The sequence below is a fragment of the Mirounga angustirostris genome, unplaced genomic scaffold (genome assembly GCF_029215605.1).
Source record: "Mirounga angustirostris isolate CCGP_5_RB_7025 unplaced genomic scaffold, mMirAng1.0.hap1 SCAF_1, whole genome shotgun sequence".
Lineage (NCBI taxonomy): Eukaryota > Metazoa > Chordata > Mammalia > Carnivora > Phocidae > Mirounga > Mirounga angustirostris.
Window position 1 is genome coordinate 8,687,532 of NW_026991709.1, and position 26,925 is coordinate 8,714,456.

The 26,925-nt window shown below is 37.5% G+C and overlaps 1 protein-coding gene across 15 annotated transcripts in view; it reads right to left on the bottom strand.

The window, feature by feature from the left end:
• Nucleotides 1-26,925, bottom strand: part of TTC3 (tetratricopeptide repeat domain 3) — a 119,017-nt gene that overhangs the window by 28,081 nt on the left and 64,011 nt on the right. For 13 of the 15 annotated variants that reach the window (XM_045902462.3, XM_054504092.2, XM_054504091.2 and 10 more), the window contains 14 exons: nt 25,972-26,094; nt 25,075-25,176; nt 23,654-23,746; nt 22,718-22,782; nt 21,585-21,721; nt 19,164-19,490; nt 16,596-16,847; nt 13,719-13,765; nt 12,701-12,757; nt 12,088-12,161; nt 10,468-10,632; nt 4,289-5,354; nt 2,788-2,853; nt 2,487-2,636 (listed from right to left, as the gene is read on the bottom strand). In XM_045902462.3, coding sequence (XP_045758418.1) covers nt 2,487-2,636; nt 2,788-2,853; nt 4,289-5,354; nt 10,468-10,632; nt 12,088-12,161; nt 12,701-12,757; nt 13,719-13,765; nt 16,596-16,847; nt 19,164-19,490; nt 21,585-21,721; nt 22,718-22,782; nt 23,654-23,746; nt 25,075-25,176; nt 25,972-26,094 — 2,724 coding nt within the window. The remainder of the gene's footprint in view (nt 1-2,486; nt 2,637-2,787; nt 2,854-4,288; nt 5,355-10,467; nt 10,633-12,087; nt 12,162-12,700; nt 12,758-13,718; nt 13,766-16,595; nt 16,848-19,163; nt 19,491-21,584; nt 21,722-22,717; nt 22,783-23,653; nt 23,747-25,074; nt 25,177-25,971; nt 26,095-26,925) is intronic. The other 2 variants (XM_054504087.2, XM_064578899.1) reach the window with 2 other exon arrangements.

Here is a 26,925-nt window from a genome sequence, read left to right on the forward strand (position 1 = left end):
TCTATTAAGGCCATTCCTAGCCCATAATAATGAAACCCCATTAGCTATATAAAATAGCTAGCTCAGATTTTTATTGATGCTTTTATGTGCTAAGCACTCTTTAACTGCTTTGTAAACAGTTTTTCTCAGGAGGGGTACGAGTGTCATTTTAAGTGGGACAATTCTTCCTTCTACTATACTTAGTATCTCTGGATAACCCCACCCACCCTTGTCCAACCATCGCTGTGAGTCCTCACAAACCTATGAAGTAGAGATTATATTACTAATGAGGAAACTGAGGGTAGAAGAGATTGAGTAAACTAAGGCCACAAAGGTATTGGATGGTAGTGCTGGAGTTCAACCTAGGCAGCCTGACCAAGGCCTGGGCTTGCCTATCTCTTCTCTACAGTATGAAAGGGTACTGTATCTAATACATTCATTATGTAGTATCAAGCTATTTTCAAGCAAAAGTATTAGCTGATAACCTCAGGGACTAGAGAGCAAAGGCCAGGGAAAGATCAATAAAAGCCAAAAATTTCTTTTTATGTTTATAAGATTCCTCCACAAGCTAATTATGAACATAATCATGATTAAAAAGAAATGGCCACAGCTACATCTCATCTGCTCCTGTGTGGACAACCACCTAAAAACTCAGATGAGCAACTTATCGTGATAGGAAATGGGTCTACAATTTATATGGGAAGTCTAACAACCCAACAGGTCTGAAATTTGGGGACTAAATCATGGCTATTTTAAGAAACAGACTGACTACAATCTTAAGAACCACCACCTAAAAGCAGACCCAGAGCCTCAGTGAAGGTAAAAAAAAAAAAAAAAAAGTGCATCAGAAGGCCAGTCCCAGTCAGAGCTGTGGCTCCCTAGCAGCCCCCCTCCCTGGGTGCCTGATTAACTGCGAATTTCCTGATCAAGTGTACAAAGATGCCTTGATAAACTGCACAAATACAGGACCCAGTCAGACCAGCAGTTTATAAAGCTGGACAAGCCTCTGACAGAGAGAAAGAAACCTCACTCATCAGATGCCCACTTTCAGTGGCAGTCTGAAAATCTGCTCTCCTCACTTAATGGGGTGGCCATAGGCATTCTTATATGGGTTTAGTAAAACTGAATTTTACTGAGGCAGTAGAAAGTTTATAAAAATATTTTATTTTATTAAGCCCTCCAGGCAGCTTATTCAAATTAGCGTTCTATGAGTCACCGTGCAGAGTTTTATTTTTGCTCATTTTCTCCTCTCCCAATTAGGAAAATCTCATTCAACCAGGCAACTGACCAGAAGAAAGTCTGGTTCCTTCTAATTCCTCTCATCCTTCAAATCTCCCCAGTCCCATCCCAAGTGAAAACAGTTTATAACAGGAATGCTATAACTATTATAATAGAAATGTAGTAACAGTTAACCTTTACAAACTGACCCTTTTCTGCCGGGTGTACTTAAATCTCAATAAATGTTATTTCCTGATGAAGGTCCCACCTAAGCAAATTTTCTTCTATTTAATATGGTACCCCAGCTACTGATCCAGACTTCTGGAACAAATTCTTCCTTTTTTTCGTTTTTAACTTAAATGTAGTTGACATGCAATGTTGTATTAGTTTCAGGTATACAAGACAGTGAATCAACAATCCTGTATGTTAGACAATGCTTTACCAGAGTAAGTGTAAATCCTTCCTTCCTTAAATTAACATCCCTTTGTTACATCTGTACAGAAGACCTCAGTTTTAAAAAAGAAACACGCTATGATTCCCTTACATCTATAATTCCATTTCCCTACCAATTCAATCTGGCCTTGCCACTCATTAGTATTACTCCAATAGCCAGTTACATGTAACTGTAATCCATCTTAGTTAACGGAGCTCAAGATCAATAGACTCAGACAAGATGGTCTAAGTGATTTTACAGATCTAATATGCCTAAAGCTCCATGTGTTATTCTCACACTTCCTTAACAGTAAGATGAAGACAGTAGTAGGAATAGTAGTAACAGTGGGAGGCAATACTTACAGAGCCCCTATTATCCACCAGGCAGTTTTAAGTACTTTACAAGTATTAATCTAATCCCAAGAAATGGGAGCTATTATCACGCAAATTTTCCAAATAAGAAACTAAAGCACAAAGAAGTTAGCTAACTTGCCCCGGATGAGAACTAGTATGGGACTCAGCTTACATCTGAACCTAGTCTGACCCCAAGACTCACACTATGAACCACTAATGCTATACTGCCTCTCGATATAAACGAGGATTAACGCGAAATTTAGTCACCAGAAAACAGGTTTAGTTAATGAAACAAACTGAACTATAAATAAATGAAAACCCAGATTCACAGCCCTTTTCTTAAATGGCAACATGTAGAGGTTCTAAAACTGCAAAAACACTGCCACTTTAATATGTCATAGAGAAATTTAAATAGGCATTATTAAGAAAAAAATCCTTTGTTCAGCCAACAATGCTCCCGATCATGCCACATGCTACTACAGAGAAGTTTCAGAGAGGATTACCTTGTTTTCTTCTAAGTTCCTTTTCAACTTTTCTTCCAGGTCCCTGGTCTCTTCTGAGCCCTCGAGTTTTCTCTGCTCGTAATTTTCGCATGCCTCCTTAAGCTGCTCTTGTAAAACCTGGGACTCCTTCTCAATCTGTAAAATATCTCCCTAAAGGTAAATTATAAAATTATCTATTAAAAATAGTTTAAAATGCCTATTTCTGGTCTCGTTCTGAACAGCCTCTTAAAATAAACAGAGGAGAATAAAAGGCAGATGAAAATTTATAAGGGAAACGTCATGATAATTCATTCTGACTCACCTGTTGTGCCTCAAAAGGATCATATGGCTCAGTATTGACTTCTTGATGTCTTATATTCCAAGACACCTTTGGGGCAAAACAAACACTTAAATTTATCTCAATTGCTCTAGTAAAATAAATCCATCATGTAATGACATTCTTAAGGCATGCCCACCAATTTTTTCAAGGTTTTTTTTTTACAATTTTAATAATGTTGTATGCTTTCTACAAATACTTGTATTAGGAAAGAGCTATCATATAGAATTAGTAAAAATAAAAATGACTGGTTCGTTATTCTTAAGGTTTTTTTTTTTTAAGATTTTATTTGAGAGAGAGACAGTGAGAGAGAGTGCGAGAGAGAGTGAGAGAGAGAGCAAGAGAGAGAGCACAAGTGAGAGAGCACGAGCAGGGGGAGGAGCACAGGGAGAAGGAGGCTCCCTGCTCAGCAGGACTCCATCCCAGGACTCTGGGATCATGACCTGAGCAGAAGGCAGACGCTTAACCAACTGAGCCACCCAGGTGCCCCTTAAAATGTTCTTTCAAAGCTTTCTTAGAAGACAGAAAATATAATGAGGAGGGGGATAATCCAACAAGGAGTTAATGAATTCAAATCCTATAGAGTGAACTATGGGAGAACATCAATTTATTCTATGCTTGTTAGGAACTTTTATTCGCATCTCTCATTTCTCTCCACCTGTTATTTTGTTTTGTTTTTAACTCTCCCATTCCTCCCCTATTTTGGTAGGAGAAACTGGTCACACATATAGCCCAGACTCTGCTTTTTTGGGCTGCCTGTGCAAAAAGCACTTTTCCCTTCATTCTCCATACAGTAAGTCTTGTGGGGCAAGCACCCCAAGATGGGAGGCTTCCTGGGTCCAGCACTTCTATAACTGGGTGGGTGAGCTGGTGCTTCAATGTTGGGCTTCAATGCTAGGACATCCAAGTACTACAGAAACAAACCACATCATCCTTATGGCACCATTATTAATTAATTATTAAGGTGATGTTTTGGCTCCATCTGCTGATTCCTCTATCTTATTTCTCAACTGGTACAAAACTTGGCTAGGGAAGAAGTGTATTATTTACTAGACCCAAAAATTCTTTCTGGATTACCTATCATGCCCTACAAAAGGGTTCATATTTTTATTTTTTTATTATTTTATTTTATTTTTTTTTAAAGATTTTATTTATTTATTTGAGACAGAGAGAATGAGAGACAGAGATCATGAGAGGGAGGAGGGTCAGAGGGAGAAGCAGACTCCCCGCCGAGCAGGGAGCCCGATGCGGGACTCGATCCTGGGACTCCAGGATCATGACCTGAGCCGAAGGCAGTCGCTTAACCAACTGAGCCACCCAGGCGCCCAAAGGGTTCATATTTTTAAAAACATTTCCAGGCAAAAGATTTCATAACCATTATGAAGTCAATTATTTAAAATAATTTTAGTAAATATAATGGCAATGAAAGATGAGAAGGAAAATTTCACTTCAGTATTAAGATGACTTTTTTCTATTTAAGTCTTACCTGTATGGCAACCACTTGTGTATGTGGAATATTTGTTATTTCATCGGTATTTCCTGGATTTACTTCCCACTTGCTGGCAGAATTTCCACAGTGACCATCATGTCTGTTCGACTCACTAAGGGCTGTATCAGCACCGTCTGTGCTGCACTGAGTCTTTACTGATACTTCCAGAGAGTCCTGAAGGATCTGTGTTTTCGGGACAATCTGGTTACCAGGGGCATTCTCAGCATTCAAACGATGACCCTCAAAATACACAGCAGCACTTGCACCGGGTCCGTCACTGGCTGTAACGGATGGTACCACCGGCACTGATCTTTGCAGCTGATACTCAGAAGAAACGCTGGCCAGAGATGTATAAATGTTAGTGTCCTGGGGCAAACTCGGTAACACATTTATATATGTTGCTGGTGTCTGGGTAATGTCAAACCCCTGAAAGGGGAGGTATGTACAGTATCCTGTGACCAAATGGGGTTGAGTCCAGGAGGTTGGTTTCACATCCTCAGAAGCTGGTTTGGGAGAATTAGAGGACACTCCCTTGTGACCTGCATCCTCGGATACTGGTTTGGGAGGATCAGAAGAGACCTCTTTGGGTTTCTCGTTCTCAGAAACTGATCTAGAAGAATTATCAGACACTGGTTTTGGCTTCACAGCCTCACAGGTTGGTTTGGGAGAATTCGCAGCTATAGGTTTGGGCTTCACATCCTCAGAAGCTGCTGCTGAAGATAAATCAGACACTGGTTTGGATTTTACATCTGGTTTAAATTCCCTAGCGGATGGATTCAGTGGTAGTTTAACTCGTAAATACTCCCCTGTTTTTGAAATTTCTTCCACTTTTGTCTTAATGTTTTTCTTCTTTCTCTTCTTCTTGAGCCGCAATGCAACTTTCTTCAATGCAATACAGTTGTCAATCACAACAAAACGAGGACATCCCAGGAGAAAAGATTTCAAACCTCCAGCTTTTTCTAGTATCTGTCGAGTTTCTTCTGGGAAGAATTCATATTCTTCAGAGAACATTTTATTACTCATGTCCAACGGACCATGCTCCTCCAACAACTGAGAGAAATAACTTGGAAAAAAAATTATGTTTACATGTGATAAGGAAGTACTTATACATGTTCATTTGAAAAAAATATATTCCCCAAAATTCTCCCAAAGCAAAATACTATTTCAATTCCAACTGATCTCAACAGCTCCCCAACACATGATATTCATATTAAATCTGACAAAAGCTAACTGCAATGAATGATACTCTAAAAGCAAAATTTTGTTTACCCCTTGGAAAATAATCGTTAAAATTTTTTTTTAAAAGACAGAAAGGGATTAAAAAGTTATTTTATAAATTTCAATTACATAATTACATAATCTATTTTAAAAGTAATGAAAAGAAAATTTACTATACAAGAATATCAGTAACAAGAATGTCAAATGAGAAGACATCAAATTTCACTAAAATCCTATGGAATTTGCCTCTAGTAATCTTAACATTTTTCTGTTTAAGAATAGGCAATGATTTAGAGGTACTGAAATTAATCCCGTCTGATCAATAAACCAATACATTACAGGATCAGACACAGAGTGATAGGGCGATCCCTTAATCTACTTCCAATTCTGGACTGGGGCTCCCTCCAGTTCTGGGGCTATTTTTTTTCCCATTCTTGTGTCAGCCTCAAAGAGCCTTACTCTTCTATTTGAATTTGGTATACAGTCTGTAACAGTGGCATTAACTAGCAAGAAAGACACGTAACACACACTACCAAAAAGATTTGCTTTTTCAAGAGCAAAAATCTCCAAAGGGACTTTCTTAGTAAATTAACACTAACCAGAAAGACAATTTATTTAGGGGAAGGTAAAAATAACACTTCTTTGAAGCAAAAGAAACCTCTTTATGTACAGATGCTGCTAGAGATAAAGGCATACGACTATTTTTGCAAATGATTATCCTCTATTCAAAGTAACTGATACTCTGAAGGCTGAAGACGAAATGCCACTACTTTTCGTCAGCAATGCTGCTCTAAATACTTAGTGTTTTTTGATGACTACTTTCCTCTTAGAATAATCTCTACAACTGAAACTCCCCAATACATATTGTTTTTGCAAGGTGACAGGTTAGATTTGTTTTCACTTTAAGAGTCCCATCAAACTTCATTTTTATTTTTTTAAGATTTTATTTATTTATTTTAAAAAGAGAGAGAGAGCGCACGCACATGCAAGAGTGCACTCGAGGGGAGAGGCAGAAGGAGAGGGAGAGAAATCCTCAAGGAGACTCTCCGAGGATACGGGGCTCAATCTCAGGACTCTGAGATCATGACCCAAGCCGAAATCAAGAGTTGGCTGCTTAACCAACTGAGCCACGCAGGTGCCCCTCAAACTTCATTTTTAATGAGAAATCTCTAAAAGCAGAAGGGTTTGAAGGAGAGTAAGGTAAAAAAAAAAAATCACTGTAGTCTCAGAAACAGTAACTCTTGTTGAGGATTTTGGCTGATTGATGTAACTTCGGCTCTACCATCTCTCTGAAGAGAGATACCCTTCCATTTGGTGTTTAGCTGCCATTAAGCAACAGCAGAATAATTCATGAATGGTGTATGTGTATTTACTTTTTGCTCTCCATGATGAATATTGAAGAGAATCACTGAAAAACAAAGCTTTCCCACCTGGATTAAAACACTTAAATCCAAAATGGGATAACTAAAAAACAGAGTCCACATTCAAGGAAATCACAGTTTATAAATTTTAAAACCTATGTTTTACACATCTATCTACATTTTAAAAGCCTGAAAGGATATACACCAAAAATTAACTGTGGTTAAATCTGGGTGATAGAATTATTCATAATTTTTATTTTTCCTTTATTTAAAAAAATTCCATAGTAATTTATATTATTAATTTTACAATCAGAAAAAAATTTTTTCAAAGAATTAGAGCCTCCACATTTTTTCCACTGACTAAGTAGCAATGAATTTTTCAAACACTGAAGCAGAACAAAATTTAACACGGGTCCCTAGCCCAAAGGGACCAAACCTTTATAACCATATTGTGAGTAAAATTTTTATAGTCACTATTATTTGAAATGCAACACAAAATGAACTTTAACTCTATTTATACATCTTTTCTAGCCTTGAAAAATCATCTCTGTAAGATAAACAGTGGATCCAAAATAGCATAAATATGAATTCTTAATAATCCAGTGTTTTACAGGGGTTAGAATCCATCCATCAATGCACACTCAACAGTGGTACTGATGTGGCTATTTAGCAGACATGAATGAAAGAGGTCAAAGCTCTAATGAAAGATGCTAGATAAGAACTGAAATGGTGAGGCTGACTCAGCTTCTGTCAAGTTACACAAGATGCATCTCCCCTCTCATCATCGCCTCCTCTCGTTCAAAGTCTCAGACTCTGCACTTCAGGACCAGAGGCAAAAACAAGGCACCCTGCACATGACAGGAGTTTAAAAAAAAAAAAAAAGGCTACTTATGTCAGAGATATTAACAGTTCTTATGTTATGTATGTATGTACATATATCTTCATAATTGGATGATGACTGTTAGTGTCTGAAATGGTCATGGCTGGCCATCCCCACCCCAGTCTTGTAGCTGTGGTCCTTTGAAAAAGTCACTGTTTTGTACAAGTTCATGATTCTTATTTCAGAGTAATTTTATTTGCAATACACTGTGACCCGACCTATGATCAATTTAGCTCTCCTCCTACCTGCAAGCTGCATGAAAGCTGCAATCTTCCACAGGCCTTAACCGCAAGTGGTTAATAAATGCTGGCTGACTGACTAACACCATTAATGAGGTGTTAGGAAAAGCTAAATGCAGAATACTACCCACTGAAATTTAATTTGCTTCAAATATCTAAAATCATAAAATACTAGAACTAGAAGGGCATTAGGTCAATTAAACTCCAGTCTAATCACCTACTTCATGGTGAAATACTTAAGATAAAGTTAATAGCAGTTATCCCAATATTCTTGATTCCTTGTCTAGTAATTTTTCTACTCTACACTCTTGTCATAAAGAAAATTGAGTGGTTTCATTTTTCTTTCTTTTATCCACTGGCCACTAAAATAAATCTTTTTTTTTTCTTTTCAAAGTTTTTGTTTATTTATTCATTTAAGTAATTTCTACACGCAGTATGGGGCTTGAACTCACAACCCCGAGATCAAGAGTCACACGCTCCTCTGATTGAACCAGCCAGGAGCCCCCAAAAGAAATCATTCTTAAGGCCATCATCACATGTCTACTTTTGAAAATTCAAAGAAACAACTGTTTCTGAGGTGAAACTTCCTGCAACTTCATCACTTTAAGTTCTATCTCAAAATACAACTCAGCCTATTTTTTTTCCTCATGAAGTTGTTTAATTTCCTCCCACTTATAATAGTAATAAATTCTTTAAGAAGCAAGGTCCTCAAAACAACACAGTTCAGCTTCAGTTTTGGATGCCTGAAGCAAAGCCTACCATATTTTATGAAATACTAGTGTAGTTTTATAGCTGTTTCCATATGGTCATCCAGGAAAGTTCTCTGGAAATATGATTTGCTCAGCATTTCAACTCTAAAGAAAAACCATGAAGAGGGACCTATGAGCATAACTAGACTGAATAGGAATAATGCAACTGGGGAAAACAGAAGGAATGACTAAATTATGGATGTGTGACAGGTTTTCTGCGAGAATAGTTAGCTTCTAAATTAATTTTTTACTGCAGGTCTTAGCCCTCAATTTCTCTTCTTAAGGAAGGTAGCAATACCTTAATAATACCAAGCTCAAAACGGTTAACTGCTTCCTAGATTTTCCTGAACTCTTTACTCCATTATTTTATCCACCCCACTCAGACTTATTAACTTGTCACTGGATTTATGAGATGCTAAACATCTGCATCCATCAACAAAGGAACAGTAAGATCAAATAATCATCAAATAATCAATAACTACTCTTTGTCAAATGTGTAACTCCACCCTTATCCATGAGAGAGACATTCCAAGACTGCTAGGGATGCCTGAAACCACAGATAGTATGGAACTCTATATATACTGTTTTGTTCCTATGCATACATACCTATGATAAAGTTTAAGTTATAAATTAGGTGCAATAAGAAATTAATAGCAGTAACTAATAATAAAATAGAACAGTTACAATATACTGTAATGAAAGTTATGTGAATGTGGTCTTTCCCTCAAAATATCTTATTGCACTGCACTTGCTCTTCTTGTGATGATGGGAGATGATAAAATGCCTACACGATGAGATGAAGTGAGGTGAGAGACGTAGGCACTGTGAGGTAATGTTAGGCTACTAATGACCTTTTGACAATATGTCAGAAGGAGGACCATCGGCTTCTAGACCACGATTGACGCAGGTAAGTGAAACCTGGGAAAGCAAAACTAAGGATAAAGGAAGAGTACTGTATGCCTTGGAATTCATGATAAAAGATTATGGCTGGGCGGGGGGCGCCTGGATGGCTCAGTCCGTTAGGTGTCCAACTCTTGGTTTCGGCTCAGGTCATGACCTCACGGGTCATGAGATTGAACCCAGCGTCCGGTTCCACGCTCAGCTTGAAGATTCTCTCCCTCAGCCCCTCCCCCTCCCCATGCACATGTGTGTGTATGTCTCTTTCTCTCTCTCTCAAATAAATATATCTTTTAAAAAAAAAGATTATGGCTGGAAACTTTATAGGTCCTGTCAGCATACACCAGGTCAGTTTTAGAAATAGAAAATATCGGGCGCCTGGGTGGCTCAGTTGGTTAAGCGATTGCCTTCGGCTCAAGTCATGATCCTGGAGTCCCGGGATCGAGTCCTGCATCGGGCTCCCTGCTCGGCAGGGAGTCTGCCTCTCTCTCTGACCCTCCCCCCTCTTATGCTCTCTATCTCATTCTCTCTCTCAAATAAATAAATAAAATCTTTAAAAAAAAAAAAAGAAATAGAAAATATCTGTATTAAGCAGCTCAAACTGACAAAACCACTAATAATCATAAATCATTAGGATTCTAAATTTAATAGTTAAAAACACTCAGTTAACTCTGTGTAATACCTGACAAAAGCTGTAAAAATACTTTTCTTCCCCAGGTTTGTGAGCCAATGAATGATTCCTTTAATAAGCACAATCGACACAAACAACTTGCGATCTTTAACTGGCAGCATCAGTATAAAATAATACTTGCAGGCGTGTTAAACTACTTACTCATACAGAGTTGAACACTTTTGTTTTGGGTTAATGTCCCACAGCTTCTTATTACGGACAACATATTCACTACCGTGCTGCTCATAGATAGCTTCAAATTCTTCTACATCTTGCCGAAGGTGGTCAGGTACCACAAATGGGCCTGCAGAATTTGAATTGCGTCTGCTGATAAAAAACAATTTTGTGAATCATAAACTTGTGAGGTGACCCAGATAATATTTAAATTGAAATAAATGTAAAGATGGTAACATATTACTCAGCTTTACAATGCAAAAAAACACTACCAGAGAATTAAATGTAGAAAAGTTACCCTTCCACAATTATACATCTTCGCCTGACCACTGAGTAAGCACTTTTAATTAAGTACCTACCCTTGCTCCCAAGAGCAAATTTTTTGAAACTCCTGGTTTTAAAAGTATCAATGTTACATTAATTGTAACTTGTTAAAGAGAAAAATGAAGGATTTTATTATAAAAAGATTTTTTTTTTCTAAAATATAAGATTCTAGCATTTGTAAAAAGATGTGGTAGTTTCAGTGTGAGTTCTAAAACCAGATTCCTGGGTTATATTCCTTGGCTCTGCTACTTACAAGCTTCAGGCTCTTGGGCACATCACTCAACTATACTGTGCATGAGTAGCCTCCTTATCTGTAAAATGGACATAATAACGGTACTTACCTCTTAGAATGGAAGACTGGATTCAATGAGTTTATAGATGTAAAGCTAATGGAGTAGCACGTGGTACCATAAGTGTTAGCTAAGTATAGGCTATTACTATTTTAACTTAAAATAATTCCTCCACTTAAAGAATCCATGAAAATGACTGTGGGAAAGCAGCTGTTATGAAAACTCCTTTAAGAAATGTGAAAAAAAAAATTGTAGGCTTCTAGTCCATCAAGGAATATGACATAAAAAGGTCACTGCTACTCACTACTTTTACTTCTTCTTATGTCTGTTTCCTGAAAACTCAGTTTCAACAACCAGACACAACTGAAAATTGCTCACATCTAAGGTTAAACCGCAACATCAGGGGCGCCTGGGTGGCTCAGATGGTTAAGCATCTGCCTTCGGCTCAGGTCATGATCCCAGGGTCCTGGGATTGAGCCCTGCGTCAGGCTCCCTGCTCAGCAGAGTCTGCTTCTCCCTCTCCCTCTGCCTCTCCCCCTGCTTGTGCTCTCTCTCTCAAATGAATAAATAAAATCTTAAAAAAAACAAAAACAAAAACAAACACAACATCATATACAGCTTCCGAAACGTCTTCCTCAATCCTACTATAGCAAACATTCTAGTGATTATCATAGGTCATTCTTTTCACTGAACATTTTAAGGACTATTTTCTGGGATTTTCCCAAGTATCTTGCACATAGTAAGCTCCCAAACTGATCTAATAAATGTCATTAGCCCAGTGATCTTAACGTAGTTTGTATGAATTCTTAATGCAGACAAGCCATGCTATAAATTCAACCAAGATGGATCACACCAGCTTGTCATAACAGATGCACATCTTTAGACAGTGAAGTTAGGGAAATAAAACACAAGTTTAATTTACGTTAGATTAACACCACTTGCTGAGTTAATACACTTGAGTTAAAAGGAAGCAAAAAGTTTTAATTGTACTTACTTATGGTCTTCACCTGAAGTGACAGTCTCATTATTTGTTGTTACTGAAGCTGTTCCAGACCCCACTAACATAGGCTATTTAAAAGACAGAAAAATGAAAATGATTTTCCACCTTAAGATTCCATGAAAAAATTAGCATTAAAACTGATGAACGCTTATATAAATACGCATGCAAACTGCCAATATATGACTCATCTAAATTTTTCTTGTGTATAGGAACACATAGTAATAAAAGTTCAACAGCCATAAATATGCCCAAATTGACATTTAGGTAGCTTTCAATGCTCCAAAAAAATTTTAAATGTCAAAGATAAAAAGACAAATTTTAGTGGAACTTACAAACAGCTGCTCTCATGCTCCTCCTCCTCTAATATTTGTTCCCTGTCTCAACTCCTGCCCTCCTGAGCCCCCACATATATGACAGCCAAGGAGAACCCACCGTAAGATAAACAGGACCCTATTTATCTCATTGGATCGGAGCAAATTTTAGATTAAATCTTAAAAAAAAAAAGAAGTCTTTCTCTACAAAATGCTTCAAAATATCCCCCCAAATCGGTTAATTCTAATTTATATATTCAATTACTTTATACAAGAATTGATACAGAAAAATGTACCTTTGAATCTTTTGGCTTCTTTTTCTTGCCTTTATTTTTTATCTTAGCAGAATTAAACTGGAAAAATGGAGGGGAAAAAACAATGAAAACTCAAATAACAGAATTACGAAGCTCAAAATAAAAATATCATACTTGTTTTAGCCACAAGTTGAATATATGTAACAAAAATAACAAAAATGCTCAACAAATGTAACATTTAGTATGTTAGCCCTAGTGTTATGATTTATAACAGAAAATAAGAGAAAGCTCAATTTTGACTATGTTATAACTAAAATTGCTCCAACATTTTAAACTCATTTGTAAGAAGGTTTATGTTATTTCAAGTAATTAATCAGCCTTTTAGAGTAATTCCAGTTATATGCTACCAGCGTTCTAATGACATTCCTTTTACTAAGCTAAACTAGACACTCTACACCTGGGCAAACTCTGGGGTCACAGTGGACTTAAAAGACATTTAACTTCCCATGGGTGTGTTATCTGTGTTTCCGTATTTAGCTGGGCAGTATTTAACAGCAGAGTAAGACAAAATTTCAAGTACAGATGACCTGATCCTAAAAATTAGTAAATAAGCATCTTTCTGTCTGAGAACTGCCACAACCTACTAAGAAAAACTCTGGGATTATTTTAACCTAAACTCAGTTTGGAGCCCATTCAAAACAAAGTCTCTCTATTTTCCTTACAGAGCAAAACATTAAAATTTCAATCATTACAGATAACTTTTCATTTTTATGCCAGGAGATGACTCAACAACTCCTTCCCTATTTCTGAGATTAACATTTATTAGTTGCAAAACTTGATGGACACTGCCTAATTTAAGCCTCCAAGTTTGCTGTCACTCTAATTCTAAGAGGAAGATTGGTATTAACTGTCTAATAAATCAGCATAAATCAGCCAGAATTCCTCCAGACTTGGTTCTAGAATGCCACTGTGATGTAAATAAACACTGGCCTGGGTACTCCTCTCTTCCTTTGGCTAACACAGATTAGCACACTACAGTTAAAGTGATCAAGTAACTTACCGGCACATCGCCACTGTCTTGTTTCCTTAATACAGTACAGCGGCTGTCTGTAGGAAAATACCAACGATTTGTGAGAAAATGAAAATTTTGCACTGCCAAACAACACATTAAGCCTTAAAGAGAACCACCCCAGATACTACTATCATCCACTATGTTCTACTCCTTATTTAACTTTGACACAAATTATTTTAAGAAACCAAGAGCAAAAAGGCCAAATAAATGGAAACCAATCACAAAGAACCACAAAATGTGAATCCAATTCAGCATGATTTGAGTGTTTTCTGGGGGTCAAACTCTATGCTAGGTGCCAGGAATACAGAAATGCAGAGAATAGTCCCTGCCACAGATAAGCTGTGTTCTAAACTTGTATTGTGCAAAATACACTAACAGGTAAATACTTGTAACCCAGTGTGCTAAGTGCCTCAACAAAGACAATGGAAACAAAACTGATGGAATAATAAAGTTTTCAAGGATAAAGGCCCAAGGAGAGGTCAAGGAGGACTTGGAGGTGGGGAGGCAATATTAAAGTGAGACTTGAAATAAACAAGCAAAGGAGTAAGACATGGTCGGAGGAAATGTCTGAGCAAAGACACAAGGCAGGAAAGCACAAGGAAGGTTTGCGCACTTTCAAGAAATGAGATGTATATACAGAGGGCAGATGGGGAGAGTGATGATAAACCCAGACAGATGATGTGAATTTAATATGTAGGCAAAATGAAGTGTTTAACAAAATCGTTACAGAATCAGATGTCCTAGAAGAGTCACTAGTGGCAATGTAAGAGGAAGATCTGGATGGGAAGGTCTAGAGGCACAGAGACCAGTTTGGAGGCTACCAGGATGATCTAATCACGGAGAGATTACCAAGGCTCTGACGTAGGGAAGTGGAGATGGACAGGAAAGGACAGATCAAAGATAAAGCTTACTGGACCAGTGACAAACTAAACATGGGGTAATAGGAAAAAGGAAGAACTGAGACTAATTTCAGGGTTTCCTGCTTAGATACAAGATATACAACAATGTTACTAAGAATGATTTAGGAAAAACAGATCTCTAGGGATATAATAAGTGGGTTCAGCCACACTGCTCTTAAGGGGCCTGTTAGCTGTCTACAAAGAAATACAGGAAAAGAGTGTACAGAGTTCAGGAGAGACGCTGGAACTCCAAATTATCATATGCTACTAGCATATGATATTTGAATTGGTGACATTATTGAATACTTTTATTTACGAAACCGGTGGATTCTGAAAAGTTTTAAGAAATATAATCATCCCTTTAAATGAAAAGAGATAAAACTGAAAATATCTGGGATAAGAGTGAGAAGCAGAGCTATTAGAGGGGAAACTCTGTTGGGATGGCTGGTCATTTGGCTGGTGGCTTCAGACTATGACTAAAAGCAGAGGAACAGTCAGCCAGATGGACTGCATGGTTGGGGTACAAAAAAATGCACACTAAGAGGGTGTCCTTTTTAGTTATTTTGTTGTGTGATCCAAGCATCAGGTTTTATAAGCTCAGTTGCTGGATAGCATTGTATTACCAGCAGCAGCAAACCGATGGCAATAAGTTCAGGCTATCAAGTAGCATGTTGCCTCCAGTCACGAAGCTGTGTCTTGGAAAAATAAAGCCACCTTAGATTTGAAAGTGCTCCTTCCTAAGAACCACAACAAAAGCAGGCTTCTTAGTTCCTTTTACATATGAACTTTGTAATGTGTGATACTTTTGTACAAGGCCAGACCTTTTAATGTGCCCTTTAAAAAAAAGCATGAAATTTAAAAGTCTAACTCCTGACAGTCCGTAAAGCAGGTACTGAGGAATGCTGAGGGCAAAGGGGGGGAGGGGTATCATAAGACACACACTAAGTACCAAAGAGAAGAAGTTAAAATCAGTTTAGAATCTAAGAATGTTAGAATTCTGAAGCAAAATGGGACCACACAGACCATTGGCCCCAAATCCTGTAACTTCAATGATGAAGAAACTAAGATCCAAGAGAAGCTAAGGAATTAACGGCTAGTCACCCTCTTCTGCCAAACTGGGACTCCATGCTGCTACCCAAACAGGTGACCCAACTCCTCTCAACCCCATGTCTCTAAGTCTGAGGTCCACCAATCCGACTACATCCATGTTCACAGCTCAGACTCTAGCCCTGCACCAAGGCTCCATCTTCCCCAGGAAGAACCCAAGTGCTTGATCCTCCATTTGAACCGCCAGCACTCTTTCTGGTCCTCTCTTACTGAGCTTATGTCCATATTAGTTATTTGTATGTTCATCTTATTCCCTTTTCCACAATATAAGGTCCTTGAGGGCAGGGACTAGCGTAAGCATTTCTGAGTTCCTGGCTAACACCCAGCTCGGGCAGGGGCCTTAAAGCAGTAGTAAAAACTAATGAACTGAATTAGGGCAGAAGCTGGGCCACAGCCTACTTTTCCCGATTCCCCAGTCTAAGTTTTCCCACCCCAATCTAAGTTTTCCCACTACAACAGCTGTGCTATTTCTAGATTCTGCAAATATCACCTCCTCTGCAGGGCGATGTTTTCTTGAAGGTTACAATTTAAACCATTTACTGATAAATTCTGTCCATTTAATATGCAACCTTTGCCATGATACTGTCAATGTATCTAAGATGAGGACAGTATGGTGTGCAATTAGTGTAACACACCCATCTGAGCACCCCTACAACACTTAGCTCAACAGAGTAAAAACATTTTATGACATCAAAACGAAACAAAAAGCACTCTTCTTAATCACTTACTTGCCCAAATAAGCAGGTGTACCATAATAATTCTCACTATTTTGCCAAGTATTAAATAAGCTAGGTTCTTCACAGATTTGTTTTCCCCCCTCAGCCCAGATATAATATAAATTGAAACTCAGCTCACACACCCATTATGTCAAAGAACTCATCTAGAGCATTATGCAGTGCGGGGAACTTGTCTCTGTGCTCTTCTAGCAGCCATATTAAACACCGCGCTTCCTTCAGTGATGTTGGCTCACAGAAGTAATCAAGTTGCTTTCCTTCTATAGAAGCTAGTTTATGACCATATTTCTCATTCCAGAGAAAAGTCATGATGCTAAAATCAAGCTCCTTAAGAGACGCTCCATAACGAGAAAAAAAAGGTCCTGTGGCATCTAAACCTATAAAAAAAACAAAACCCAAATCAGAAAAAGGGAAAATCATATACCATAAAATCACATTCAATTTTACATCTCTGAAAGCAGTTCGGTTATAGTTTGCCGACATTTTCAGTGAAAACACATATCTGATTACAAACTTGTTCGAGCTATTTTGCATTTTAGGAATACCACCTAATGATATGCTAATTACAATAGTTCTTATCTATTAGTTGAATAAGGTGGGCCAAAGGCTTCTTACATAATAGCTCATATATGATAAGCTTCTATGGTCATTTTTATTAGACTTTGGCAATGAAAACAAGGCATTAAATTCCTGTAAAAATATAACAACTCTTCTACTAATTCAAAAAGATTTTCATTCTAATCAGTACAAACCAGCAAGATTTTAGTGCTTTTCTACATATATTCCATAGTAACAAGAATATGCAAATGCTTCCCAAGAGCCTTTACAACAGGAAAGGGGTAAACAAACCCCCCAACACCTCCATTAATGACTCCTTTCCCTCAGGATGGTCACTATTCCCACTTTTATTCCACCTTCTAAAAAATCAGAAAAAGAAATGGCTGCAACTTCACAGCACTGTTCTGAAGGGATGGTGAGCCCCTACCCTTACTAACACAGCTACCAAAGGCAAAGACTAGTTCTGGTCCATCTTCCCACCCACATCCAATACAGCACAATCGCCTCTTATGTCAGCCATAGTTTCTCACTCAGCACATGAAGCAGACTGCTGAGTCAAAATTACCCTGGATGGCTGTTTCCTCCAGATGAAACAGTTACCTTGCAGAGGTCCTGCTGCATGAAAAATGTGCTCATTGAAGGGAAGGCAAGAGGTCAATTCTAGTATTAAAACTTTACTCTCCCCCACACCCCACATATAAACTGACCTCTCATGTTAAATATGCATATGATATGACCCTACAGTATAGACTTTTTGTTGAGAAGGAAGTAAAATTCCAGGAATGGGAAATTACTGGCCTCTAATAAATAAATATGAGCTGTACATCAGGCATATAGTATAATCTTACTAATTAACATGCTTGAAGTCATTTTAGAACTTTTTAAAAATAAAAACCGCAACTTTAAATAGTACCTATATACTTATTAAAATGCCTTTAATCTTCAGAATAAATGTGAATTATATCAAAAGGACACATTAACATTTCCATCAGTGAGCTATAACACTCAAATGCTACAGTACACTAAAAGAACAGTGGCCGGCACTCTTGCCCACATAAGCATAACCAGAAAGCTTCCTTCTCCTGAATCTATCTTCCAAAGCAGATTAAAGTTAAAAATAACATTATAATTTACTTATTTGATTGTTAATAGATGCAAATGACAACCTTATCACCGAAGAGTGATTTTCTGGGACCAGAAACCCATGCAGACCTATGCTCAAAGCAGCAACACTTAGCTATCAACTATGCTGAGCTTCCTGCCATCTTCCTTTGTTTCTATGGACAGAAATTTATCAATATATTCTCTGAAACTCTAGAATTCTAAGAGCTCCATGTCCCTAAAAATTCCAACAGGTGGGGGTGACTTGCAGAGGTGTGGCAGTCTCACCCTTTGGACTGCTCCGCTGTAGCTCCCACTGGCCTTGTATCCAACAGCTGCCAATTGAATCATCCGCTATCTGAGGCCAGTTACCACCACAGTCACCGAGATAAACAGTGCCCTGGTACGTACCCAGAGAAATCTCAATCTAGTATTAGACCACAACTCTATCTGCAGCTGCTTTCTGCAGTCCCTGCATGGCCTTGGGCAAAGACCCTCCTTGGGGGGAGGGCAGGGTCTTCTTCCACCAAATTAGGAAAATCAGGAACAGTAGCAGAGTTTTATAATCATGAGATTCAACCTCAGCGTATTTTTCTCATAATCCTTAGATACAGATTTGCCTTCAGTGATCCTAAGCAATTAGTTCCATCCATTCTTCCTCTAAATTTTCCAAGGAATCTGACTACAGAATTGCACAATCCCGGAGGGCACTCAGACAGCCACCTCCAGGGGGCGCTATTGACCCATGACCTGCCTAGGATTCACTTCGTTTACACATTTACAAATAGTTTAGCAAAATACAGGACTGGATTTTCTGACTAAACTTTCTTGTGTTTACACCTTTTGAAAGTGTACTGTAACCTATCTATAAAATAACCTAAATTGTGAGTTGGGAGGAAATAGTACTTTTAACCATACAAATCTGTAGTCCTACATTTTAAAAAATCATAAATGATGACAGAAAAACGAAAAGGGATCAGAGGCCGATGTCCACCCTTCCTACTAAGCCGCAGCTCTAGAGCTCAGTGGCATACCGAAGCTGTTAAGTTTCTGGATCCAGGCGGCTAATTTTGGCTCCACTTCTTTAAGCTCGCTCAAAACATGCAGAAATATCCTGGTCTTTACTCTATTCTTTTCTTGAATCAAGTGACGAATGACATAGTCCACTGCTTCATTTAGAAAATTTCTGCTAGAAAAACAGGTTGTGTAGTCTTCTGTGCTTAAAACCTTCCAAGAAAGCAATTCTTTGAGAAGCTTGGAAGTGTTCAGAATACCAGATTTTATCTTGTCAGCATACTGCTTTATGCACTGCAGAATTCTGTCATCAAGGAACTGGCAACTCTGAACATTGTCTACAGTTTCTAAGGACAAATAAAAGTGGTTAGCTAAAGTGAGCAACGGACCAATTTGCAAAGATATAAACTGAGAAAGAAATAATAGAACATTACATAATAATATAAAATATGGTTCAGATGGATTCTTAATGTTTTAAATAAACTCAAGAAATTTTAAATTTGGAATATACTTAACAATACCTTTCAAAAGATATGAAAGTTCACATTAAATCAAATATATCAAAAATATCTTATCTCCTTCACTCTATACCACTCATGTAACATCTAAAAACTTAGTTCCTCTAAAATGAAGTTCAACAATCCTAACCCAGCCTCATCACTACCCCTAAACTTTATTTTTTTTTAAAGATTTTATTTATTTATTTAAGAGGGAGAGAATAAGAGAGACAGCATTAGAGGGGGGAGGGTCAGAGGGAGAAGCAGACTCCCTGCTGAGCAGGGAGCCTGATGTGGGACTCGATCCTGGGACTCCAGGATCATGACCTGAGCCGAAGGCAGTTGCTTAACCAACTGAGTCACCCAGGCGCCCCACTACCTATACTTTATATTCAGTAACTATGTTTAATCATTAAGAACGCAAAGGGTTTTTTTTTCTGGAGTTGAAAGGATCATTTAGTTATGAATTCAATTAATATTTGCTAGTTATTGTTATGTTACTCATCTTATTGTTGGATCCTAAACCACAGGATCCCATGGAGTTAATTCCAAGCTGGAAAATCACTCAGAAGTTCATCTTCCCAACCCAGGCATCTCCCTAATGGATGGCCATTTAGCATCTTGAAGCATCCAAAGTTAAAACACAAACATTTACCGGAGACTTCTATAGTAGGAAAGATAATTTTAATTGATTTGTGAAACATTAACGGAATACTAAATAAAAAATAAAAACAACAAGAGGAAGTATTTCATTTTGGGAACAGTCATCACAGTAGAAAATGAGAAAGAATAACTTCCTTCAACTGAAAACTGAAAGTAGTCCCGGGGATGTAATGTACAGCATGGTGACTACAGTTAATACTACTATATTGTGGGGTGCCTGGGTGGTTCAGTTGGTTGGCTAAGTGTCCAACTCTTGATCACAGCTCAGGTCTTGATCTCAGGGTCATGAGTTCAAGCCCTGCACTGAGCTCCACGCTGGGTGTGGAGTCTACTTAAAAAAAAAATAATAATAAGGGGCGCCTGGTGGCTCAGTCACTGGGCGTCTGCCTTCAGCTCAGGTCATGATCCCAGGGTCCTGGGACTGAGCCCCGCATTGGGCTCCCTGCTCGGCGGGAAGCCTGCTTCTCCCTCTCCCACCCCCCTGCTTGTGTTCCCTCTCTCGCTATGTCTCTATCTGTCAAATAAATAAAATCTTTAAAAAAAAATAACAATACTGTATTGTATATTTGAAAGTAGCTAGAAGAGTGGATCTTGAAAGTTCTTGTCATGAGAAACCAAATTCTGTAACTATGTATTGGGATGGATGTTAACTGGATTTACTGTGGTGATCATTTTGCAATATAAATGAATATACATCATGTTGTACACCTGAAACTCATATAATGTCCTTCATTCCTCAATTAAAAAAAAACCCTTATTAATTAAGAAAAAAACCTGAAAGTAAATATGTTCACAGGAACAGTATAATCACATTCCCATGATGATCAGGGAATAATAACAAGAGAAACGTAAAACAGAAGGCTGGGTTAGGTAATCTCTACAGTATCTTTTATGAACTGCTTCTTTATTTGAACTCAGCATTATTTCAGATAATTAGTAGCTAATTCATGTTCAATGTTTTAGAACCTAAATCTGCACAGTGGAGTTTATAGAACACTATCAAACATACAATATGCATGTCAGCTATTATTTCCACCTTCACTTCGGTGATGAGGAAACTGACACAGATCTTGCCTCAAGTTAGGGTACCGCTATCCCTGTGTATGTACTGCTTCCAAATTCAGTGCTCTTTATGCCAAACTCTCCCCATCTCAGAGCAACACAAGAAAATGATGGTACTAAGATATGAATTGAAATTTAGATTTCAATAAGACGGATATTTATGCTTATGCTTTTAAGAAAGAAGATATTACTCTCATCATGCCTTAGACTTCAGCATACCTTTCTGCTCTTCAGTTTTGGGTGGATTACTTTCCCTTAAGTCCTCTTCCATTCTTTCTTGTGCTAATTTTTTTGCTTCCTTTTTTTGGATCTTTCTCTTCAATTTTTTGTCTTCTTTCAGTCTTAGCTTCTCTAGGCTGATAAGCATTTACAATTAGTGATAATCTACCTTTGTTATAAACTCAATTAACTATCTGCCTATTACAGAAACCATTCTCCAAGTAGTAAGCTAGAAGTTTCCTTTTTAATTCAGAACTTGGCCTGCATCTTCTCTTTAATATCAAAAACCGTTGACACATGTTCAATTAAAATTAGGGTACTTACTTCATGAAAGCAAGAACTCAATGACTGAGTAACTTTTAATTAAGGGTGGCATGCACACATTGCACAAATGTTTTCATGTATATAAGTTACTGCTTAGGGTAAATAAAAATGGTATAAATTACCCTGCAAGATAGTACATATGTACACTCATTTCAAAGAAAGATCCTACAGTAAAATACTATTTTCACATCCCAATAATGGCCCACAACACTGGAATTTGGTTGGTATGGTTTACAATGAATTCTCTTCAACAAATAATTCTGTTCATCTTTTCTTTTTTCTTGGTCACAAATGATGAAAAAAATCACTTCTTGGAATAGAGGACAAGAAGCAGGACCAAAAAGAAGAAGAAGAAAAAAAGGACTGGAATTATTTGATCTAAACAATATATACAGAAGTGAATATTTTTGACAGTATATTGAGTTTTTCAGGGTGAGAAACAGTCATTGGTTCAAAAATGTTTGCTGAAGAGAGATAAAATTAAAGTTTAAACAACGGAGAGCTAGGTATGTAAATTTAATCTAAATGCCAAAGCTATTAATCAAACATGTCATTTCACAGCCTCAAATGTCATAATTTTACTTAAAAATTCAACCACCAAATAATGCTTCTTATTCAAGCTTTTAGTATTTAACCATAGGCTAGTTCTCTTTAAGTTTTAAATATCCATAAAATTCATTTAAACACCACTTATTTGGATATGTGTATACAGCCAATTTAAAAAATAGCATAATTTAGAAATCTGCATTTAACAGAATTATATTCTAATAGACATCATTAAACTACTAATTAATTGTTAAAAATCTTACCTAGAACATTTCTGTTTCAGAATAGGTCTTGGAGGAACCTTTTCTTTTATGACCTTGTGTTCAAACTTTAAATAAAACAAAGACATCCAAAATTTGTCTCATACTACCAAGACGTAAAGCACAAACCACAAGTAACAAGCAGTTCAGAAGCACACACAGTCAATAATCAATTTGATAGAGAACAGGGATGATGTTCTGACCCAAACAAAAGCCCAGAAAATTTTAGCAAAACAATTTACTGGAAAGAGGAACAAAAGAGTAGACACACTTTAGGAAGCTCAAAAAAAAAAAAAAAAATTTAAGAGTAAGCAGATCAAATAAACTACAAATACCATTAGAATAACCCACTCCTAACACTCCCATATAGTGAAGTGAAAGGTAATCCTTCAAAACACTCTTCCCCCTTCCTAAGAACTCCACCCTTGTTAATACCTGTAAGTTTACTGGGGATTAAGAAAACAAGATTATCGGGCGCCTGGGTGGCTCAGTTGGTTAAGGACTGCCTTCAGCTCAGGTCATGATCCCAGGGTCCTGGGATCGAGCCCCGCATCGGGCTCCCTGCCCAGCAGGGAGCCTGCTTCTCCCTCTCCCACTCCCCCTGCTTGTGTTCCCTCTCTCGCTGTGTCTCTGTCAAATAAATAAAATTAAATCTTAAAAAAAAAAAAAAGAAAAAAGAAAAGAAAGATTATCGAAAAGAATAAACACAGTAAAACTAAAATGTAAAAAGTCTCCTCTTTTAGGAAATGAAAGAATGTGAGAATCCTTCATTGCAAAGATACATTCTGACATCCTAATATTTCCTATATTTTCTTAAAGAACATTTCTCCTGGAAAACACAAGATCTAAATTGTACAACTTCCCAAATTTAAATATTTTAAAAGTTATAAACATTTTGGTTAACAATTTGGTAATATTTCCCCTCTATTAGATACTTACTTCACATTTAACTTGACCACCACTGCTGAAAATGATAATCTTAGAAATGATTCCTTCACAGTCAGGGGTAAGACAAATTCCTTGTAGAAAATCCTATTTGATTAAAGAAACAAGTGCTATATCTTAGAATAAATCTATATATGTATACCATTTTAACCATTAGGAATAGTCAAGATATGTCTAAAACCTCCTTTAGGGAGGCAATGGAAGTCCCTGCTCCTTGTCTTCTGACTTTCAGAGCCTCCCTTGTAGAAGGATTATACTTCCAGCTGTAGGGCTGACCACGTGACTTGCTTTGGTCAATGCAGAGTGAGCTGACATAATGTACATATGTCCACGCAAAAGCTTTAAGAAACACTGAATAGACTGGCCATTGCTCTTTACTCTCTGCCACGGGAAAATGTTCCGGTCACTCTTCAACCTCAATTCAGAAACAAAGAACACAGCTACACAGACAAGAGCTGCTGGCCCACAGCCGCAGAACTCTAGGACAATAAACGTAAGCAAGAGATGAACTTTTCTTATTATAAATCAAGATACTTGGGTTGTGTATTACTTCCGTATATCCTAGTGCAAGGTGACTGATTTACAGGGAGTGTTTTAACTCACGGGAATGGTTAAGAGCACTAAGGGTGCATGTGTAACTAGAGAAACTGAGTTAATGTCAGACAAAGATATAGCAAAATTGACTCAATGGCAACAATTATTTGGTTATATCATTGTATCTTTAGTTAACTATGTGAAAATGCATAAAATGTGAGAATTTATTTCTACCAAACTTGAATAATTCCTCTTGCTAATAAATACCTAGCACAAGCACCTTACTCTTTTCTCCAACAAGAATAGGGGCTTACATGAGTTTTCTTAACTAATGATGTGCTACATGCTAGCTAATTGAACATAATAATGAAAATAAATTAATTAATTAAAAAAGGAAATGGTTTTCTTTTTTTTTTAAAGTCCATAGCTTATAGGAATCAGAAACGAATGCAAATAAGATTACAAAATTGTGCCTTCTCTCAAGATTATCTAGCTAATGGTAATTAACATTATTATCTTTCTAAATTAAGAAAAACCACAATGAGAAGTGGCAGTACTAAGTTTGGAGAAAATAAAACATTTGAGACCCTAATTCTACATCAGAACATTAACATCAGACATTTAAACTTTTATTTTTGATAAGATTCCTAATATAAAAACTGGTTAAACAATTTATTAAAGGCCTCTATGGTTATTGCCCTTATGCCAGTATAAAATAAAAAGAAAAACTGACTTTCTACTTTATCATTTAAAACTTTTTAGTTATGTTTAGAATGCACAGAGAGGAACTTATATTCACTAAAAACTTTTCCTGAAGATTCTCAGGGAAAAAAATCAACATAAATTACACACACTACAAAATCCAGACTATGTGAACTTACCTTGTCAATTTTATCATTAAAAGTTGTTGTTTTCAACTTCTTCCAACAGTTCATGTGAAATTCTATTTTACAGTATTGGCAGCAGCTGATTCGTATAAAACCCTAGGAGTTTAAAACAGTGTTTAAATACACATTTAAATATGTCTACACATACACACTCTTCTTTCACAGTCACAACACACATATTAAGATAAAGGGAGAGCTGTCTGCATTAACCAGGCAAATATAACTAAACATCACATTCTCTCCCGGGGAAGTACAATGCTTCTATACCCCTAAACGCCTAGTCTAGAGCAGAGAACTTGACTGACATACTCATTTCCATAGCGTACAGACGTATTATCCTTTACAGTATCAAATATTTCATAAACATTCATCTGATCTACTAACCAGGGAGAATAGGCAGTAACTATCTTCTTGAATAAACTAAGGCCCAGGAACTCAATTAAGGGCCAGACCTGGTTACAGACTTAGGTCTCCAGGAGATAATTCAGTGGTCACAACAGCCTTTAGATTCCTGGACTCAAATTTTACAAGAAATTAAAATTGCAACCGGTCCGAAGTAATAATCTCATTTTCTTTCCTGTGCTCCTTTGAAATAGGCAAGTTATATGAACAGTGGCTAGAAAGGGGAAATAGAATTAGCCAGCCTGCCTTCTTAGGTGACTACCCCTGCACTCAGTGTTTACTTAGTGGCTCTGGGTTCCCAAATGAGATGATGCAGACCTATAGAAGTCCAGGGGATAGGGTAGACAAGAGGACATAAAACTGCCGACAGCAGAGAACTTGAGTACCTCCAGTTACAGAATTTGTTCTGAATCCATTTTAAGGCACAATTCTACAAGTTACTGTCCTACTGTACATTCATTATGTACAGTATGTACATTATGCCTATACCTTGAAGTCTGGATCAGTTATATATATCTGGATTTTGGAATATCCACGGCACTTCTGATAGCAACAAATGGCATCTGGCACTGGAGGGAACCTGCATTCTTCAATAAATTTCTCTAACAGCATCTAAAACAAAAATAAACAAAAATAATATCACAATACTAATTTGTCAATAAAAATGCTTATGATTTCAATAACCTCTTGCCATCAAAATACTTTCAGCATAGGAATGAATGACAAAATGTTTTTTAGCGAAGAATAAACTACATATAACTTCTAAAGTTTTTCTTTTTAAAGATTTTCTTTATTTGAAAGAGAGACATAGATAGCACAAGCCAGGAGGAGAGGGAGAAGCAGGCTCCCCACTGAGCAGGGAGCCAAACCTGGGGCTCGATCCCAGGACCCTGGGATCATGACCTGAGCCAAAGGCAGATGCTCAACCGACTGAGCCACCCAGGCGCCCCTTAGTTTTTCTTTTTCAGAAGGATGTTGATACACGGGGCACCTGGGTGGTTCAGCTGGTTAAGCGCCTGACTCTTGATTTGGGCTCAGGTCATGATCTCAGGGTTGTGAGATTCTCTCTCTCTCGCATGCACTCGTGTTCTCTCCCTCAAAAAAAAGGCTGATAGACATATCCAGAGATAAAGTTGGAAAAAAAGATTGAACAGGAAGTTTCAGAATTTCAGAGTCAGAATCAAAACTTTATCCCATGTTATTATCATCAAGCCTCATTTGACAAGGTATAGCTCTTAGAAATGTCCTTTAGGCACTCAGAGGGAGTTAGATGAGGTAGAAAAACCCTTAGGAATCTACCCTTCTCCTCCTTCCCAGTGTCACTTCACCTGGGATCCTACCATCCTGATTCATCTTGTGCATTCCCTGAAGAATTATCCCACTGCCACTGAAGCCCCCAAGACCCTTGTGCCATGCTTCCAGGGCCGGCTTTTTGTTCTCAAG